A 19,852-nucleotide genomic window follows, 5' to 3' on the forward strand; every position below is an offset into this window, starting at 1 on the left:
AGGTACCCAGGGACCGGGGGGGGACACACCTGTTTATGTATGTAACAACAGCTGCTCAAATGACGCTTGCTCAGAAATGGAAAGAAGATACAGTCCCAACCAAGGAAGAATGGCAGATAAAATTAATGGACTATGCAGAAATGGCAAAACTTACTGGAAGAATAAGAAACCAAAAAGAAAGAACTTTTAACAAAGATTGGGGAAGATATGTGGACTAACTGAAAAATTAATTAACAGGATTAATGTATAACAAGCAGTTAAGTAGATTTGTTAAGAAAACTTTAGATTCTAAATAATAATTTGGCGATGCAGTAAGAAAATTACACATAAGAAACCACAAAAGGGGGGGAGGGAAGTCAAGTGATGTTATTGGATAGTTTATGCAATTTTAATGATAGTTGTAAAATTGAGAATCAAAATATAACATTTGTTTTTAAAAGAGAAAAATGTGTTTCAAACCTCATCTGCTAGCTAGCTCTTATGCATGAATGGCACTCAGAAAGCAGCTGCCGTAGAAACAAGATTAGAAAGAACCACATGGTAAACATTTTAAATCTACAAATAGCATCTGTACACATAAGAGGAACCAGCCAGTAAGTCCAGTATTATCCTGACTCTCCTTCCTAGATCTGAGTGGTGTGTGTTAAATGCTGTGCTTGCAATTGAGGTTAATACAGCCACCATGTGGTAAGCTTTTTGTGTGTGCAACTACTGCAAAATTATTAGTCACCTATTTCCACCCACACATGCCTCATGACCTTGTAGTCTCAAACTGAAACTGGCAATTTAACTATGATCCACATGCTAACTGAACAAATCTCAGTTCCCACTTCTGCACAATTCACTTAGGAATAGAGGAAGGTGCCTGCTTGGGGAGAGGTTTGCCTGATGTTGTATGATACCAGGTGACTGACAGGTGATTGTGATTTGCGCAAAATGATTTTGCAGGCCAAATTTAGATGTCTGGTGGGTCTATAACAAGACCCGTGGGCCAGAGTTTCTCCACAACTGACATAAAACAAAACAGATCTCTAGAAAATTGACTTTCGATTTTAAATTTTGTATTAATCAATTAAATAGACCACAACTGACTCCAGGGCACCTCAGAGTTATTTACATATGTCTCGGGAGACAGTGGAAGAGTGTGCCTTTGGTGAAGGCAAACTGTTGGAGAGTTACAGTGCCTTCTGTGGCTGCAGAGACCAGGAGAGTGCCCAGTTATAGGAAAAGTATATTAGCTCTAACATTAATTAGACCATTAGTTAGCTGATTACTGGTCAGTAGAGGATATTGAATGCTAATTAATTCAAACACTGAATTGTTACCCAACATATGAGTTGGTGGGTGCAAGACACCCTAACTTATGGATTAAGCTAGTGTTAGAATTTAATTGAGGCTTCTGTGTTGAAACTGTGTGTCAGACTCCGTGTTAGGACCTATGCAAGACCCATGTGTATTAAGATGTGTATTAGACAATTTTAATTTACTGGAATAAGCATGTGTGAAAAAACTAATCAAGCTAGGCAAACATCATAAACGGTGTATAAGACACTTCCAAATCCTGGAGAATCAACTAGTGTAAAAGCTAGTTAAGACAAGACTGATTTCTTTTTGAGGTGATAGCCTGGGGATGAGACTCATTAAGACTCAAAGGATCAAGGGCAAATCTCATCATGTGAAATCTACAGTTTATCATATGAATCTTTTTCTGTCATGCTGAAGCAAATGCTGTGTATTAACTTTAAAATAAACCTGTGGTTTCTACAGAATCTTGAGTCATTTCACCTGAAGTGAAAATGCTGTTTTTCTCTGTGTGGGCAAGTTTTGAACCTTGAACACCCTCTAAAATGTGAATGGAGGAACCCACCCCTCAAATTAGCTCCATAATTTGTTCCCCATTACTATGAATGCCCCATTAGTGCTCATCAACCCTACCAGCAGCAAGCACCGGGGAACCTGACGGCAGAAGAAATATCACCTTTTTGTGGTGGAAACTACAATATAATTTTTTGATGCATGAGAATGTAGAAAGTGTAAATAGTGGAAGCTGCTAAATCATAATGCAAACAGCTCTTCAGCCCATGAGTTGAATTTTCTTCCGTGAAATGGTTTGGCATTATTTTTTAAGTATCATTCACCTCAAATGAAATTTCCACTGACACGGAAGCTTGATGGAACAACCCTGTTTTTATTTTCTTGAGTTTTACCATGAGGGCTCGTCTTCCCAAAGAGAGCAGTCCCGTTCCGATAACCACTGAGGAAAGTGACTTCATCTGCTTCCTCTGTGTTTGGTTTTTTGACAAGTAAGCACAGGAAACCCTGTACAAGTGGCAAGGCAGAAGGAAGAACCACTCCAACCCAAAGGAGCTAATCAGTCTGGAGCACACACAGTTGCTGTAGAACCTAGGGCTGTAGAAAGTGGAGCAGAGATGCTCGCTGAGATGAAGTGTTTGCATGAAAAGATGCTCACTGTATTGGTGGTTAAACAGACACCAGAATGGATGTTGTGGTGATATAATTGCGTGCGCCATGGAAGCCAAATGTGGAATTAATTTTGTTCTGAAGAACTGGAGTGCCTGTGCCCTGCTCACTGTCACAGTGGTGATGGCAACAATTGGTAAGTCTTACTTTTCACTGAAGGTGTTGCCTTTTCTTATAAAGTCTTCGCCTTTCAGTTTCACCCACATTAAAGGATATGTAGCAAAGTGGCAGCATGGGAACAGGCAGCATGGACCGGATCGTTATCATCTACTTATTATATTTAGACCTAAGGGGCAAATAGCGGCATACATTTATCAAAGCAAATATTTTAAAGAGGAAGAAAAAGCTATCTTGAATAAGCTGGGAGTTGGCCTGAGTATAAATTCCTATCACAGTATTATTTAGCATAGGGATGGGAGACTTGTGGACCTCCAGATATTGCAGGATGATAATAATAATAATAATAATAATAATAATAATAATAATAATAATAATAATTTATTTATTTATTTATTTATTTATACATACATACATACATACATACATACATACATACATACCCCGCCCATCTGGCTGGGTTTCCCCAGCCACTCTGGGCAGCTTCCAACAAAACACTAAAATACAATAACCTATTAAACATTAAAAGCTTCCCTAAACAGGGCTGCCTTCAGATGTCTTCTAAAAGTTTGGTAGTTATTTTTCCTTTTGACATCTGGTGGGAGGGCATTCCACAGGGCGGGTGCCACTACCGAGAAGGCCCTCTGCCTGGTTCCTTGTAACTTGGCTTCTCACAGTGAGGGTACCGCCAGAAGGCCCTTGGCACTGGACCTCAGTGTCTGGGCAGAACGATGGAGGTGGAGACGCTCCTTCAGTTCCCATCATCTCAGACCATTGGCTATCCTGGCTGAGGCTGGCTGGGAGTTGGAGCCCAACAGCATTTAGAAGGCGGCAGTTTCCCCTGCTCTGCTTTAGCAGAGTATATGTCTGAATTTAATTATGCAAATATGCTCACTTTATAAACAAATCTATAATGTCTCTCTCTTTTTGAACTCTCTTGGGATTCTTTCTATCACACCTGTTGAAAAGCTTACGACTTTTGCTGGCATCAGTTCAGCCCATTCATCTCCAGGGCTGTAGGAAGGCTGGTCTGGTGTTTGGAAGACCACTATGTGAAATCTGAATACTTCTCCTCTGGTGAAGGAAAGCAGAAGACAGAACAACTTTGCTGGCTGGAATTGTCAAGGGTTGGTTGGGTGCAGGTAGATTGACTTCACTAAAGTAGTGATCAGACCTGTATCCAAAACACCAGTTTTGTGCAGGGACAATCTAATAATTAGAACAGTTTCTATCCCTCCTGTTAATTTTATCATTATTATATTACCATTTATATGCTGCTTATATTTAAACACATTAAAACATAGGTTAAAACATCTCAAATAAACAGCAAATACAACATTCTAAAAAACATAATTAACAACTGAACAGCCTCCTCTAGTATCAACATAAACATTATGCATAAAAATCAGCTAGAAAAGTGCAAGGAAAATTCACAGCAAGCAACTGAACAAAATATCCTCTAAAAATCAGGAAGTAAAATATTACAAATGAAAATAAACTAAAAAGTGTCATAAAGAAAAAAATATGGATTGCATGAAGGCAGAACAATTTAAAGTTTTACTTAAGGAAACCTCTTTCTTCCACCCTCTTTGGCCATCTGCAATGGAGAATAAATAGATTCCTACTGACCACAATAGTCGGAGAAGACCGTAGACGAAAGTTCAGTGAAGGTTTACTGAAAAAGGCATTGTCTTCATGGTGTTGAGATGGTGGCCTGTCAGCACATTTTGGAAAACTGCTGAAAAGTCTATTGCAAAAAGGGAATAAGCTGTAATTTTGGCACGTGTCAAAACAGTCATAAAAATCCCCAGTAAATATAATTTGTGTGTATCAACCTTTAGTTTTCAGAGGTGGACTAAAATGGTCCTTTGGGCAGAGGTCTTTCCATTCCTCAAGTAACAAAACTGTGCTTTATCCTTTTAATATATTGACTGGAATTAGTAGGTCAAACTGTATTATATACAAACACGTGTAATGATAAAGCAGAAGCTCGTTTTGTTGTTACATGACAAGCAAGTTTGGGAGAGGGCAACTGGAAATGGTGATCCAGTAGGTTCTTAACCCTTACTCTACCCACAGTTCCTTGCTCCAAATCACCTTCCAAAGAGTGTCATCCCTACAGGGTGGTACAGATACTCGTTTGGTCCCATTAAGCACTCGTCCCACAACTATTTTATTTTACAGAATCTACATACCACTTGGCTGTAGTAAAACCTCTGAGTAGTTTGCAATAAATATTAAGATTATCAATAAAAACAGTTTTAAAATAAGCTATTAAAACTATTTGAAAGGTAATTAAAAGTAACAGTAAAAAATTTAAACATGTCAACATCTATGTTTTATTTTGTTTTTTATATGTGCTGGAAGCTGCTCAGAATGGCTGGGGAAATCCAGCCAGATGGGTGGAATATGAATAAAATTATTATTATTATTATTATTAATGGATGGACTTGCCTAAACAAAGATATTTCAAGCAGGTGCCAAAGGTGTATCACAAAGGTGCCTGCCTAAATGTCAACAGGCAGGAAGTTCCCAAGTGTAGGTGCTGCCACACTAAAGGATCGATTGCTTACAACTGTAAAATGAATACTGTACAACACTTATAACAGTGTCAGATCTGCAGATTTAAGTGGTTAGGTATGGGGTGAGGCAATCCTGCAAGTAACTGCTTCCAGGCCATTATATACCAATAGTAACACCTTGAACTTGACCCAGTAGCAAATGGGCAACTAGCGCAGATCTCTGAGCAGCGGTGTTATATGCAGACAGGGTCTTGTTCTTGTCAGCCACTGTGCTGCAGCATTAACTGCACTAACTGCACTGTTTGGGTCAAGTGCAAGGGAGGCCCCACATAGAGTGCATTGCAGTAATCCAGTCTTGAAGTAACCAATGTCTGAAATATTGTGGCCAAGCTCTCCCAGTCCAGGAATGGCCAAAGCTGTTGTACCAGAAACAGAGGCACTTCTAGCCACCAAGGCTACCTGGACCTCTAGTGACAAAGCTACATCTAGAAGTACTTCCAGGCTGCCTATCTCCTCCTTCAGGAGGAATGTAGCCCTGCCCAGGTCAGGCAATTGACCATTTTTCTCTGATGTGGGAACCATTCACCCACAGTGCCTCCAAATTTCTTGGATTCAAGCTCAGCTTGTTTTCCCTTAACCATCTCACCACTGTGTCCAGGCCCCACACAACTTCCCATTCTGCGTTATGGAGAAATTTTCCTGATTCACTGTTCCTAATGCCTTCTGCCGAGGTGGTATTTTCAGTAAACAAAGGTCCACCAGACAGCAGTTACGTTTGCTTATAGTATGAATTGGTTCATCCCTCAAATTGCTTTCTAAAAACTCTGGTTCAACATTCACGTTAATGGTTTCTCTAGAAGGCACTCATTATTCTCCCACACCCATTTTAGTCTTACAACAAGCTTGTGATGTACATTAAAGGTGATTGGCCCAAGGTAAGCTTCTCAGCTGCGTGGAGAGTTAAACCCGAGTCACCCAAGTCCTGTTCTAGCACTCGGAACCACTACACCAAGACTGGGGAACCTGTGGTCCTCCAGATGTTCTTGAAACCCAGTGCCAATCAGCACCAGTCCCAGCATGGCCAATGGCAGGGGATAATGGGAGATGTAGTTCAACAAACCCTGGATAACCACCCAGAGACTGCACACACTGGCCCCATGCCACTAAACATGCACACCTAATTGTGCATTCCAGTGAAATGTGAAAATTACAGTGCATGTATCCATTTCCAAAAGAAGATCTTGAATGATTTTGGCAGCCTCCAGAGGTTGAGTCTTCTCTTGTGGATAAATTTATATGGTCATTATACTAATAAATCTGGGCTATGTGCCTTGTTTAACATGTGTTGGTGTCTTATTCACCGGTCTAATCTTTCCCTCAGTTTCTAGAGTAATTACATGGACTGTATTTATTTATAACACCAACAATAACAACAACCACAACAATTATATGTCATGGTCCTTTTATGGTTTTGTCTTATGACTGTTTTTAGGATCATTCCCAGCAAGAGGGTCCATTCAAAATAAGTCTGAACAGCATCATGCCAACAGTTCAGTCACAGCAATGATGGTGAACAATATTAAACTTCAGCTGGCAGAAGGTAACATTGCACACCTGTATTTATTAATTATAGCAGAGCAGATAACAATGCTATTTTACATAAGTTTAGTTGTTAAGCCCTGGAGAGATTAATGACTAAGCTTGATTTAAAAGGAGAGAGAGCTGTATCTAGTATGTGAACACACTACACTGCGCTACACCTATAGGGTGGATTTAGAAAAGAATTTTACCAATATTTGATTTTGTTTATCTTTTTTAAACGTTTGGTGAGTGCCTCTTATGCTTTTATATTGCAAACTGCGCTGTGATATTCGACTGAAGGGCAGTATGAAAATGTAATAAATACGGTAATAAAATAAAACAAATTGGATTGCAGAAAAGCTGGAAACAGATGTTTGAAATAAATGAAATTAAAAATTCAGAGTGAATTTGTTCGGTTCATAATTCCCAGCATTTTATTCCAGTTTCAAAATAATTCTCCTTGCATTTGATAAGTTTACCACTTTCTGCAGATTACAGCAACAAGATTACAGTGTAACAATGACCAGACGTATCAGAGGGTCTAACTCTCATGTTACATATCTCTGCTGTTAAATTACCTTATAGTATATCTTATTACAAGGGTCATACCGCATCAGTGTGTTTAACAACCTTTCATGGTAGTTTCTTTCTAACACATTGGGAAACCGTGTTTTTGTGATTCCTTTTGGATTTTATTAAGGAGTATTTGAGGATTAAAAAAACAGCTTGGTCTCCATAAGTTTCTAGAGGACTGGGGAAAATTCAGAGATTATTTGAAAACTGTGTGTGAGGAAAATACAACGCTAGTGTGTTTTAAAGAAGCTTTGTGAAAAAAATAAGGAATATTGCAAAAATGTAAAAGAGGATAGAAAAATGTATTTAAAGGCGATACTATAATTAAGGAATGTGAATATAGAAATTTAATTATGGATGATTGTCAGAGGAGTTGAGGGAGGTTCAATAAGTTAAAATATGTGATGTTAAAATTGTATGATTGGAGATATTATGGAAAAACTTAATAAAAAAATTATAAAACAAAAAACAAAAAACAGCTTGGTCTCAAATGTAGTCCTCAGATCCAGCTAGCAAAACCTACTGATGGTACTTTTTTTTATATATCCTTCCAGGCAAATCAAAAACGGATGCAGTGGTTGGCACTGAAGTTATACTGACCTGTCCCCATCAGAGACCTATGATAATGGTATCTTGGAATGCCAACTTAAAGAATGGAACAGTTTGCTATTTATCATACATCAGTGACAGAAATCAAACAGGGGGAAACTGCAGTGAGGATAGCATGTGTTGGTTATCTAGACCAGACAAGGACTCCACCCTTCAGTTAAAGTCAGCACAGATATCCAGTGAAGGAATATATAAATGTTCTACAGCAACTGCTGATGGAACATTCAGCCATGAACATAATCTAACCATATTAGGTAAGAAACTCCATGTTCTTTTCCTTACCTATAAATCATAATATGAGACTGCTACATATATTTTATTGAATCCAAACATTTAAAGCTACTTTTAAGCTACTGGCAACCACTGAAAGCATTTTGCAGTAATATTTAAGCACAACAGTGATAAAAAAATGTATGCAATAAAAAATAACCCATAAAATTGGATTAAAAACAAACTATTTCTACTTCTGCTCTTCCTTCTACAGCTGCTGTTACAACTACTACACGTTTATTAATATTTTTTAGTTGTGAAAAAAGAACATAGAAATGACACAGTCTTTTCAGACATAGGACTTAAAGCTTCTTCTGTTTCAATCTGCTTTTTCTGTGCCTCTTATCTGCTTTCTTCTCAGCATGACCAAACATGAATATAAATACCAGTTCCAAAATGCTGAAGTACACAAGTTTGAAAAGGCTGACAAGGGTGTACAAAAGTGAAATGGGAGGGAGGGAATAGAGCTTGGGAAAGGAAGGTTGAATATAGCAATATACTGTGCAGAAAATGTAAATTTGTGGTGAGTGAGACTGCATTTTGTTATCTACACCATTAGCAGGATGTGTTCTGAGGGAACTACTGCTCCTAAAATGTCAGAAAATCTCCCTTCCCTGTTTTGGAAAAATTCTCTCTCTCTCTCTCTCTCTCTCTCTCTCTCTCTGTGTGTGTGCGTGCATGTGTGTGTGTTTTCGTTAACATCCCACCCTCGGTATTTCAGAAGTCTTTGTTTTCTCAATGAAAGTATGACCCTTACTTTATCCATGATATCCCTGCCACTACAACTAACCCCAGAGCTTCCTTCAGTACTATCTGCCATTCTTGCTCTCCTCAGATATCTGCTAGCTCTCTCCTATCAGATTGAAGTGAGGCAGAAGGGGTGTGAAACAGGCATCACTCAGGCCAATGCCCATCACTCCCAACCCTGTCACATCATACAGTGAAAGGTCACTCTACACATTCCATACCATTGAACACGTAGGGAGATCACACAGGATCTTTCTTCAAATACCTGATATTCTGCAGCAGAAGAAAAATTGGCATGGTGTCTGCATTATTCCAGAATACTGGCAGAATATAATTGACACCATGTGGACATCTGCAGGAAAATCCAGAGAAAACATGCATTATAATGCTTTAAAAGCCATATGCCTCAAGTGAGTCACCTCTTCACACACCTGACTGCTCCGCTTCATAAAACTCAGGCTCCCTCCAACTCTCCAAGCAGTCTCTAAAAACAGCATGATGAGAACCGTAGTCTACACTAGTTCTGAGCTCCATAGACCTTGAGATGGCATCCTGCCACATGAAATCTCATATTATAAAACATGTTTTGTGCTTATCGCACTTCTGCCTGTCTGTCCAAACTACCCATTCAGACTCCTCACACTCACTATGTAACCAGCATCACAAATGTCAAATGGAGGAAAACCTTTACAACTCTGCAGTTCCAGTCTGTGCACTCTGCCATTTTTGAAGGACACTGTCGTAGGATTCCTTATGAAGAGAGAGTTTGGAGGAAATGTACCTAGAGATTTGTCCCACTGGTTTGCCCAGTCTGTGAGGACTTAAGTTTTGTTCAGATACTGTATTTAAATTTCTCAGTTTAGAGATCGATTGGGTATCAGACTAACATTTTATTAGAGGACAGATCCCTCTAAGTGGCTTGTTTTGCCTTTGGAGTGGCAAAATTTTACAGGGGAAAGTTTGTAGGAATGATGTCAAATTCTTCAGAGGAGCAAACTCTTATCTGACAGAATGCCTGGTTTTAATAATTATTTTAACTGTGTAATGCATTTTATTCTGCTTTAGGTTTTTTGTTTTTTTGTAATGGTTTTGGCTACACAAATTTGCACTCCCTGGATGAGAGGCTGCTCCCTGGATGCCTGCAACTTAAAGTCTGTCACGATGTGCACTTGTGTGCTGGGAAGAGAGGTTGATTTTTAAGTCAGACTGGGGATGAGGGGAAGAGGGGACTCCGAACAAGTTACAGTTTCCAGGATTCTACAGTGGAAGCTGTTTAAAGTGGTATGCTACAGCTTTCAGTGCCTAGTACAGATGAGACCTAATTGTCCTCTCTGCCCTGGATGAGTCAGTGGCCAGCCACACTGAGTCAGACCACGAGTTCTTCCTGCTGTAGTGACTCTGCTCATTACATGGCATAGTGGTCAGCAATTCCTGACAGCATGTATAGGAATATGTTTACTCATCAGGTTTCGTAAGTGTCAGGGCTACCCTAGGTCCCAGCTCACAAAGGACCAACGCTGCTTCGTTGTTAAGTATAAAAGTCTTTATTGAAGTTCAGTTTCACTTCCAGAGCCGCAGCGCGCAGCCCCACGTCTAAAGTGTCAGACCACTGATGCTCCGTCTGAGTCTCCTCCCCCCTGACACCAATTTAAGATCCTAGCCTTGCTCCACCTTCTCCGCTGCTCCTTCCTCCTCTGGGTCCGCCTGCCCGCCGGGGTTCCGCCCTTTCTAGCCTCTTCTCCCGCTGATTCCCCTGAGCCTTCTCCCTCCCTCCGGCGGGCTTTAGGAGCTGGTTCCCCATCCGGGTCTCCTGCTGTTCCACGCGCCTGCACATTTGAACTTGGCGCGCGCGCCCAGCCAGCAGCTTTCCTCCTGACCGTTTCACTGCTGCTGCCACTGCTTCCCCCTTCGGGGGGGCTAGCTGCAACTGACCTCCCTTCCGTTCCCCCACTCTCCGATGGAGGCGTGGTCAGCCCTGACTCCCTCTCTGGAGGAGACGCTGGCCCTGACACATGTGACTCCTCCCCCCCACTATGCTCTGGTGGGGAAACTGGTCCCGATCCTCCACTGCTGCTTTGGGGTTCCCCTCTGGCTCCTTGTTTCTGGTGCGTCCCCCCTGGGACCCCCCTTGCCCTGACCATCGGCGCCCCCTTCTGGGAATCTTCTGATTCGCTGGAGAAGCTCATGGAATCTCTCGGGCCACTGTCATACTCCCCTACGCTGCCCTCAGATTCTTCCCCTTCGCTCTCCCAATCCTCTCTCCCCAGTGCTCCTGCTCCTGATTCCCTGACAGTAAGGGACTTGTTTCTTCCTCAAATGTGTCTTTTGGTGCAACATAAGATACCAATAGAATATCACACTCTCCAACATTTCTCTGATGAAAGCAGCGATGTCCTATTAATTTTATTATTTATACCCCACCCACCTAACTAGCCTAGCCACTCTGGGCAGCTTCCAACATATGTAAAAACATGGACTGCAAGAAGATCAAACCTATCCATTCTGAAGGAAATCAGCCCTGAGTGCTCACTGGAAGGACAGATTCTGAAGCTGAGGCTCCAATACTTTAGCCACCTCATGAGAAGAGAAGACTCCCTGGAAAAGACCCTGATGTTGGGAAAGATGGAGGGCACAAGGAGAAGGGGACGACAGAGGACAAGATGGCTGGACGGTGTTCTCGAAGCTACCAGCATGCGTTTGACCAAACTGCGGGAGGCAGTGGAAGACAGGAGTGCCTGGTGTGCTCTCCATGGGGTCACAAAGAGTCAGACACGACTAAATGACTAAACAACAACACTACATTAAACATTTTTATTTTTTAAAAAACAAGTTCCCTATAGAGGGCTGCCTTTAGATGGCTCAGGAGGCAGATAACTCCATACCCTCCAACATTTCTCCAGTGAAAATAGGGACAGCCTAATGAAAAGTGGGACATTCCAGGATCAAATCAGAAACCAGGATGGCTTCTGTAAATCCAAGACTGTCCCTGGAAAAGAGGGACACTTGGAGGGTCTGGAATAGGCAGCTCTGCTACCTTTTATGTCCATCTTTTTACGCCAGGGGTGGGGAACCAGATGTGCATACCCTCCAACGTGCTGCAGCGGAAAACGCCCATCTTCTGGGGCCACAGGACAGGAGGGGCATGAGTTACGGCTATCAGCTGCCTGTGTTAAGTGTGTGTGGTTGTATGTGTGGATGGGTCTGGCCCTGCTCACTGTGGGATCAAGGCACCCGCACTACTCAAATGCAGTTCCTGACAGCTTTACACTGAGTTAATGCTCCCCACAGCCACCCAAACACCCTCCATTTGCCGCTTCTAATCTAGAGTAGGCCTCATCCCACCACTTTGATAAATTTAACTGACCCTTCGCCTCATTTGTTTGTTCCCTCCAGTACCTCCTGAGGCGTCCCTGATTCATGACGACATCAATGGAACTGCCATTTGCAAGGCAGTTGCAGGGAAACCAGCTGCACAGATCTCATGGTTCCCAGGAGGAGAGTATAACACCAAGAGTGAAAATTTGCTTAATGGCACACAGACTGTCACCAGCGTATACAAGGTCAACAACTCTGAGGGGAGCAAAGTAACTTGCTTTGTCTCCCATCCTGCATGGAAGGAGTCCTTCAGGCTCTCATTAGGTAACCCCAAGAATCTTTTTCTCTTTGTGTTAATTTGTGGTTTCCACTCTCTGATACGTTTTCCTGAGAGATCTCAGGATCGCCCCCTTTTCACACATGTTCTTTTGTCAACTAGGACTTCTCTTTTCTCCCACATTTGCAGCTTATATGAAATCTTGATGACTGGGTGGTTTGATGTTCTGCTGCGTTTTCCAGGTTACATCTCCCATTTATGTGCCACTGATCTAGATTCAACTTGTAATTTACCCTGTTTTATTGTTTTTTCATACACACACACTCATACATTTCTAATTGAATATTTTTGCAATGGGAACCAAAACAAAACACAGGACACAAACCAGTAGATACAAAGTACCTCCCCCACCTTCCTTTTTTCCTTTGTCTTTCTGTATTTTTATCAATTTTAATTTTTCACATCGCACATAAGATAACATAACTCAATACATCAACCACTTTTATTAAAACTATCAAATCAAATTCTTACATTTCACTCTAAAAAATCTTTCCACATATTAACATGAGATCTTAGGGGGTTATAAACAAAATCTGCTTGATGCTTATAATCCCAAAATGGGTGTCACACATTATAGAACAGATGGAGGATGGAATTCCCTTTGGTTGCATGAATCTGACACATCAGCTTTTCAGCCAAGGAGGAAAGATACCACTTATGTAAGAATTTTCAAGAAGATTCCCTTAATTGGGCCAAAAGAGTTTTAAAAGTTCCCCATTTTTCATTAGAGATTATTACTTGAAGATCCATTTCCCAGGGAATTTTAAAAAAATATTTTTAATTCATTATTTTTATTTATAACATTTTGGGTGCATTTTTTTTTAGCTAAAAAGGCAATTAATAATGTTCCTTTTCAGTATTTTTTTTATCAATGTTCTTACTGTATGCCACTCTGGATGCATTTTTGTCTAGAAAAATGGGATAAAAATAAAATGAAATAAAAATCAATTTACTAATATCCACTATTATCCTTCTTCTGGTGGTGTGTTCCAGGGATCTTGGGTTTAGGGCTCACATTTTGGCCTGTAGTATTACTAAAAAAGTAGGGAAATTTCTCCAAATGATTGTAGTTCCTTTTCTGTCTAAGGGCCAGGTCTGGTGTAATGTTTTCCTTCAGAGGCAGCCTTTTGGAATTATTCCCATGGAAAATTTTGCATGGAACAGTTTAGGTCAGCAATGGACATTTAATATTTTGTTGAGAGCTGCCTAGAGTGGCTGGGACAACCTGGTCAGATGGGTGATGAATAATAATAATAATAATACTTATTTAATATGCTCATGTTGGACTGTTGCCAAGTCCTATTGCTTGCAGAGATTTTCTAATGTTCTCCATATCCATTGGAAATCAGTCCCAAAGCACTGCCATGAAGGTAAATATTCTTCTGGAAACTGATAGTGCCTAAATGAAAAAGCTGCACAGTTCACAACAGTGGTGGGAAACAGGCCTTTCACATGTTTGCCTGGAGCTGATGGGAGTCAGAATTCAACATTATCTGATTCCACACCCCTGCAGCAGTATTCCAAAAACAGTATTATAATTCCGGACAATTATCCTTCATAAGCATCTATCCAAGAATGCTTTTCATAGGAATTCATAAGAAGAGGGTGGCTGGCAATCATGTTTCTTAACTTTAATGCATTCAGTTAATGGATGCCAAACTTTAGAAAAGTTGTCCTTCATTTTCAGATGGTGTAGGGTTTGGGTATATTTTGTTAAGTTTTTCCATTAAAGCAATGATCTGGAGGTACCAACAGTCTTGCAAGTCACCTGAGGATGCCTTTGGCCACCATGAGTCTGGCTGCTGCAAACAAGAATCAAAGCAGCTCTTGATAAAGAGCTTTTTTGGGCAAAGATGTTGAGCTTTTTTTTTTGCCCAAAGCTGTTGAGCTCCCACTCCCCCCCCCCGCCCCCCAAGTTGTTGTCAAAATCTAAACTTCTGACATGGGGTGCCATGGATTCCAGCGATTTCCGCCCAAACACTGCTTCCAGAGGCCGAAACATTGTCCGGGAAATTCCGGACATATGGCAAGCTTAACTCAGGGCATCGCAATGGTAGGTATCTCTTGTGGATATGCTTATATTCATTCTCCCAAATGTGCACTGATGGGGTTTCAAATGGGGGTTTGTTCCACAGGCTTGCCATGTTTCTAAATCAATTGTCTTGCCTAGGTCACTTTCCCATGGTTGTCTTAAGCTACCTGTGGAACCCAGTGAGGTTTCCAAAAGAATCCTATATATACTGGAGAGTAAGCCCTTATCAGGGGACGTGGGTGGCGCTGTGGGTTAAACCACAGAGCCTAGGACTTGCTGATCAGAAGGTCGACGGTTCGAATCCCCATGACAGGGTGAGCTCCCGTTCTTCAGTCCCAGCTCCTGCCCACCTAGCAGTTCGAAAGCACCTCAAAGTGCAAGTAGATAAATAGGTACTGCTGTGGCAGGAAGTTAAACGGCGTTTCCGTGCGCTGCTCTGGTTCGCCAGAAGCGGCTTAGTCCTGCTGGCCACATGACCCAGAAGCTGTGCACCAGCTCCCTCAGCCAATAAAGCGAGATGAGCGCCGCAACCCCAGAGTCAGTTACGACTGGACCTAATGGTCAGGGGTCCTTTACCTTTAAGCCCTTATCAAATACTGAGTTTTGCTTTAGCATAATTTCAAAACGAGTTAAATATCTTGTTGTTTGGGCCTGAGCTTCAGAGGGTACATACAAATTCTAATCTGCAACTGTATCTTTTGCTGACTGATCTATTAATTCCATCCATTACACCCATGTCTCCTAACTGGCATTTCTTGTACTTTGCATATTTCCAGGTGGACAAAGTAAAAAAAAGGAAGATGTAACAATCACCATTCTATTTTCCAGCCTTGCTGGTGTCTTGGGAATTCTCCTGCTTTCAGTTTTCATCTGCCTCCTCTATAGAAGGTATGTATGCCAAAGTCCTAACATAAGCCAGTTCTACAGCTCTGTACAATTGGTCAGCTGCCACAATGACCATAAATTCAACTTACTACAGAAAAACAGCAAGGCATTATTTATACAACTTTCTGCCTCTGGGGTAGGATAGGATAGAATGTAGGAAGACCTTACAGAGACAAGAAAACCAAGAAAAGTAGTTGTGACTAGGTTGGGGAGAAATCTATTTAGTTCTTTGAATTTCAACATGAACCAACTTAATTTGCACTTCCCAAACCAATTTGTCAACCAAAATGCAGCCATCCTTAAAAATTCACACTTCTCTGATTTTTTCAATGTGTTCTCCAACCAAAGCACGCATACAAAATTGCATATATTTGTGAAAATAATAAGGAAAATTGATTTGGCTGGGAGAAATTGTTTGCAAAATTACCTTAAAAATGTGTGCAAATTCTCATGCAGACTGTTTTTTTTTAAAAAAAAAAATGCAAGCTGATATGGAAAATGCTATAATGAACTGAAAATTGAAAAACATGGGAAACTGAGACAAATGTTAATTGACAGATTAGTCAGTCCCTATTTCTAACAAGTGGGACGCAGGTGGTGCTGTGGGTAAAACCTCAGTGCCTAGGACTTGCCGATCATATGGTCGGCGGTTCGAATCCCTGCGGCGGGGTGAGCTCCCGTCGTTCGGTCCCAGCTCCTGCCCACCTAGCAGTTCGAAAGCACCCCTAAGTGCAAGTAGATAAATAGGTACCGCTTTATAGCGGGAAGGTAAACAGCGTTTCTGTGCGCTGCGCTGGTGCTGGCTCGCCAGAGCAGCTTCGTCATGCTGACCACGTGACCCGGAAGTGTCTTCGGACAGCGCTGGCTCCCGGCCTCTTAAGCGAGATGACCACGCAACCCCAGAGTCGGTCACGACTGGCCCGTACGGGCAGGGGTACCTTTACCTTTACCTTTATTTCTAACAAAGTAGTGGTGATACTCTATATTTGCAGTGGAATGTGTATGTGTATTAGGATCAGTTGTAAGATATTTCAATGGGTACACTAGATCTGAAATTATCCTAGGGTCTTATAGATGACATGTTGAGCCAAACCCATTTTGCATGGTATTTGGAAGAAGGAATCTGATTATACTCTCCCCTCCCTGCATATGCCAGAAAAAGAGAAGTTGCAGCACCCAAAAGTCCTGAAACAATGTCAAGACCAAGCATCCAGGTAAGACCATGGAAATAATAAGAGATTTGCTCTGAAACCAATTTTTGGTGTTAAAAAAGGCACAATACTTTTACCATATGGTATAGACATATACAGGCTGCTAGCTATGTTGCCAATCATGCTCAAAAGCCACCAGAAGTGCATAGTCATAGTACTCAGTACAAATTAAAGATAGGTAGCCGTGTTGGTCTGCCATAGTCAAAACAAAAAATTTTTTTTCCTTCCAGTAGCACCTTAAAGACCAACTAAGTTAGTTCTTGGTATGAGCTTTCGTGTGCATGCACACTGAAGAAGTATCTGAAGAAGTGTGCATGCACATGAAAGCTCATACCAAGAACTAACTTAGTTGGTCTTTAAGGTGCTACTAGTACAAATTAAATGTTTCTTGGAAGCCACCTCACACTTGTTGTGGGCAGTCCTCACCGTGTGTCCACCTATTTTGAGGCTACAACAATCTGTGTGTATTCTCGCCTTCCTTCCTTCCAATCTTCTCTTTTCTGAAGACTTCTCTTCTGGGAGGGGAGATCCCATGTACCCCCCAGCTGTTGTTAGTACCACAGTATGGTCCCTATCAGAATTGCTCCCTATCCCTTCCCTGGCTGCTTTCAATGAGAGGAAAGCTTCCATTTGGTCAATAGATTACATAGCCTGGCAATTTAAGATTTTTTTTTTTACAAAATTACATTTTGTTTTCTTAATGGTAAAAATTTTTTCGATGACTTTTCTATAACTCTTGAAAATCATGTGGCATAAGAAAGAAAGAAAGAAAGAAAGAAAGAAAGAAAGAAAGAAAGAAAGAAAGAATAAATAGTATTCTGCCCATCTGACTGGGTCGCCCCAGAAACACAAGCATGAATTTATTACTAGTAGTCAAGAACTTTTCAGTGCAGAAAATATCCAAACAACTGAGTCTACTGCTAATCATAATTCCATACTTTATTAACTTTGATATTGCCACCCACAGTGTATTTCACAAAATAAAAACTCTGCAGTATAAAGGGAATCTTTTCTCATTATTTCTATTGGGGTGGTACAAGTGGGGGGGGGGGGTAAGTCAGAACATTTTCCTGCATATCATGAGATGAAATAAACAAATGGGGTTGTGGCGGCTTCCTTCGTGTTTTAAAATGCTTCAGAATTTTACTTAGGTGACGAGCTATGTTTTCTTCTCAAAGGATGAACTTCTGTTTTGTAGGAGAGTGAGTTGGAGCCATATGCCATTTTCGTACAAGTGGAAAATGTGATCTATGAGAAAGCAGGTGACTTCCCACAGAGTGAATGACACTTCCCACCAGAACTCTTTTCTTCAACATGAAACAGTGTCTGACTTGAACTGTGTAACAGAAAAATACATGGGCAGGGGGGTCATTAACACCTTACAGTGACCCTCCCATGGACATGGGTACATCTTGGCTTTCTGTATCCTTCCCACAAACCCAACAGCCTGTTGTCTCTCTCTGCCAATGCCCCATACTTGTCAAAAAACCAGAGTCAATTATCTGTATGTAAAAGAGGCTGAGCAATTATGCACCTTTTCTCCAGGCTCTGTGGAATTCTTCCAAGAACTCTGCTGGCCTTAAATATTCTGCTCTGCATCATAACGAATCTTCTTTTTCTCACATTGACTGTATTTTTCCAGTCTAAGCATTCAGAAAGCTGTTTCGAAAACTATGACAAGAGGTGATTCTAATTAATTGTCACTGTCTTTCTGCCTAATCCAAGCAGACCATTCACTTCAATATGGGGCATTAAGTACAGGTTAAGAAGATCAAACCTATCCATTCTTAAGGAAATCAGCCCTGAGTGCTCACTGGAAGGACAGATCCTGAAGCTGAGACTCCAATACTTTGGCCACCTCATGAGAAGAGAAGACTCCCTGGAAAAGACCCTGATGTTGGGAAAGATGGAGGGCACAAGGAGAAGGGGACGACAGAGGACGAGATGGTTGGATAGTGTTCTCGAAGCTACCAGCATGAGTTTGACCAAACTGCGGGAGGCAGTGGAATACAGGAGTGCCTGGCATGCTCTGGTCCATGGGGTCACGAAGAGTCGGACACGACTAAACAACAACAAGTACAGGTTGAACTGGGAAGGGCTCTCAGGGCGAAATCACTCTTTAAGAGCACTGTTCTAAAAAGGGGACCATGTGTTGAGATTCCTGCAATGCAGGAGGTTGCACTAGATGACTACAATTCTATGATTCTAAGGACCATATAACCAGCATTCCAAGGAACTGTGCCACGGAAGAAAATAACTGATCTTTCTCTGACTGACAGACCTGGAAGTAAGACATGCTCCTGGAAGACCGCATCCTGCAGAAGGACAGCTTCTTCCTAAAGTTCTCTAGATTATGTTCTACATGTCAGTGAGGTTAATAGGGAGAGAGCAGGTATGGTGTTGTCAACTGAGTCAGACTTCGAGAGCGAGCTAACCTACCAAATAGAATTGTTGTGAATGGGCATGTTGCCCCAGACTCCTTGGAAGAGTGGAATTAAAATATAATAACTAATAGTAATAGAACTATGGATAGCTCAGACTCTTAATCTTGGGGATTTGGGTTCGAGCCTCACAGTGGGGAAAAGATTCCTGCAATGCAGGGGTTGGGTGACCATTGTGGTCCCTTCTAACTCTACAATTCTCTGATTCCGTGAGAGAAAAGTGCCTGTAGCCCTCTGTGACAAAGTGCCTTATGAAACTTCTCAAAAGTTAATGGCTGTATGTTGTCTATACTTTGCCATTAGTGAAGAAATAGCTCTTCACAGATCAAGAGCAGAAAGGGGTTTCTTAGGTTATGCATAGGAACCGAAGAAGAGCCCTGTGCAAAAGCCTATCTATATGGCATCCTGTTTCTCACAGTAGCCAAAAAGATTTCTATAGGAAGCCTATAAGGAGGACACAAGTGCAATAGTGCTTTCCCTTCAGCAACTGGTATTGAAATAAATGTCCCCTCCAACACAGGAGATAATACACAGCCAACATGACTAGCAGGCATTGATAACCTACTATCAATTGAATTGATCAGCGTTCTGCTGCTTAGACTCATCAGCTGAGCACGCAACAATGTTCCTTGATTCTCTGAGAGCTCTAAAGTAAGAACTGGATCCAAATGTGATCAAAAGAAGGAAAAGGAACCCAGTTGAATTAGAGCAATAAGGATGTGAATCAGGAC

General features: G+C 41.4%; 1 protein-coding gene across 1 annotated transcript; it reads left to right on the plus strand.

Moving 5' to 3' along the window:
- The first annotated feature begins 1,957 nt into the window (after positions 1 to 1,957).
- CD200R1 (CD200 receptor 1) lies at positions 1,958 to 18,751 on the plus strand. Its single transcript, XM_053386125.1, has 7 exons — positions 1,958 to 2,617; positions 6,613 to 6,720; positions 7,829 to 8,137; positions 12,294 to 12,539; positions 15,361 to 15,472; positions 16,626 to 16,683; positions 17,879 to 18,751. Exons 1-7 carry the CDS (start codon positions 2,455 to 2,457, stop codon positions 17,963 to 17,965), a joined length of 1,083 nt encoding a protein of 360 aa, XP_053242100.1. The 5' UTR covers positions 1,958 to 2,454; the 3' UTR covers positions 17,966 to 18,751.
- Positions 18,752 to 19,852: the final 1,101 nt, after the last annotated feature.

The sequence above is a fragment of the Podarcis raffonei genome, chromosome 4 (assembly GCF_027172205.1).
Source record: "Podarcis raffonei isolate rPodRaf1 chromosome 4, rPodRaf1.pri, whole genome shotgun sequence".
Taxonomy (NCBI): Eukaryota; Metazoa; Chordata; class Lepidosauria; order Squamata; family Lacertidae; genus Podarcis; species Podarcis raffonei.

What these genes read in the sequence shown, in the direction of transcription:
- CD200R1 (XM_053386125.1), top strand. Translation starts at nt 2,455, where the DNA reads ATGAAAAGATGCTCACTGTATTGGTGGTTAAACAGACACCAGAATGGA. An exon ending in AGTGGTGATGGCAACAATTG is followed by an intron (nt 2,618 to 6,612) that starts GTAAGTCTTACT and finishes GACTGTTTTTAG; the next exon opens with GATCATTCCCAGCAAGAGGG. An exon ending in ATCTGCCTCCTCTATAGAAG is followed by an intron (nt 15,473 to 16,625) that starts GTATGTATGCCA and finishes TGCATATGCCAG; the next exon opens with AAAAAGAGAAGTTGCAGCAC.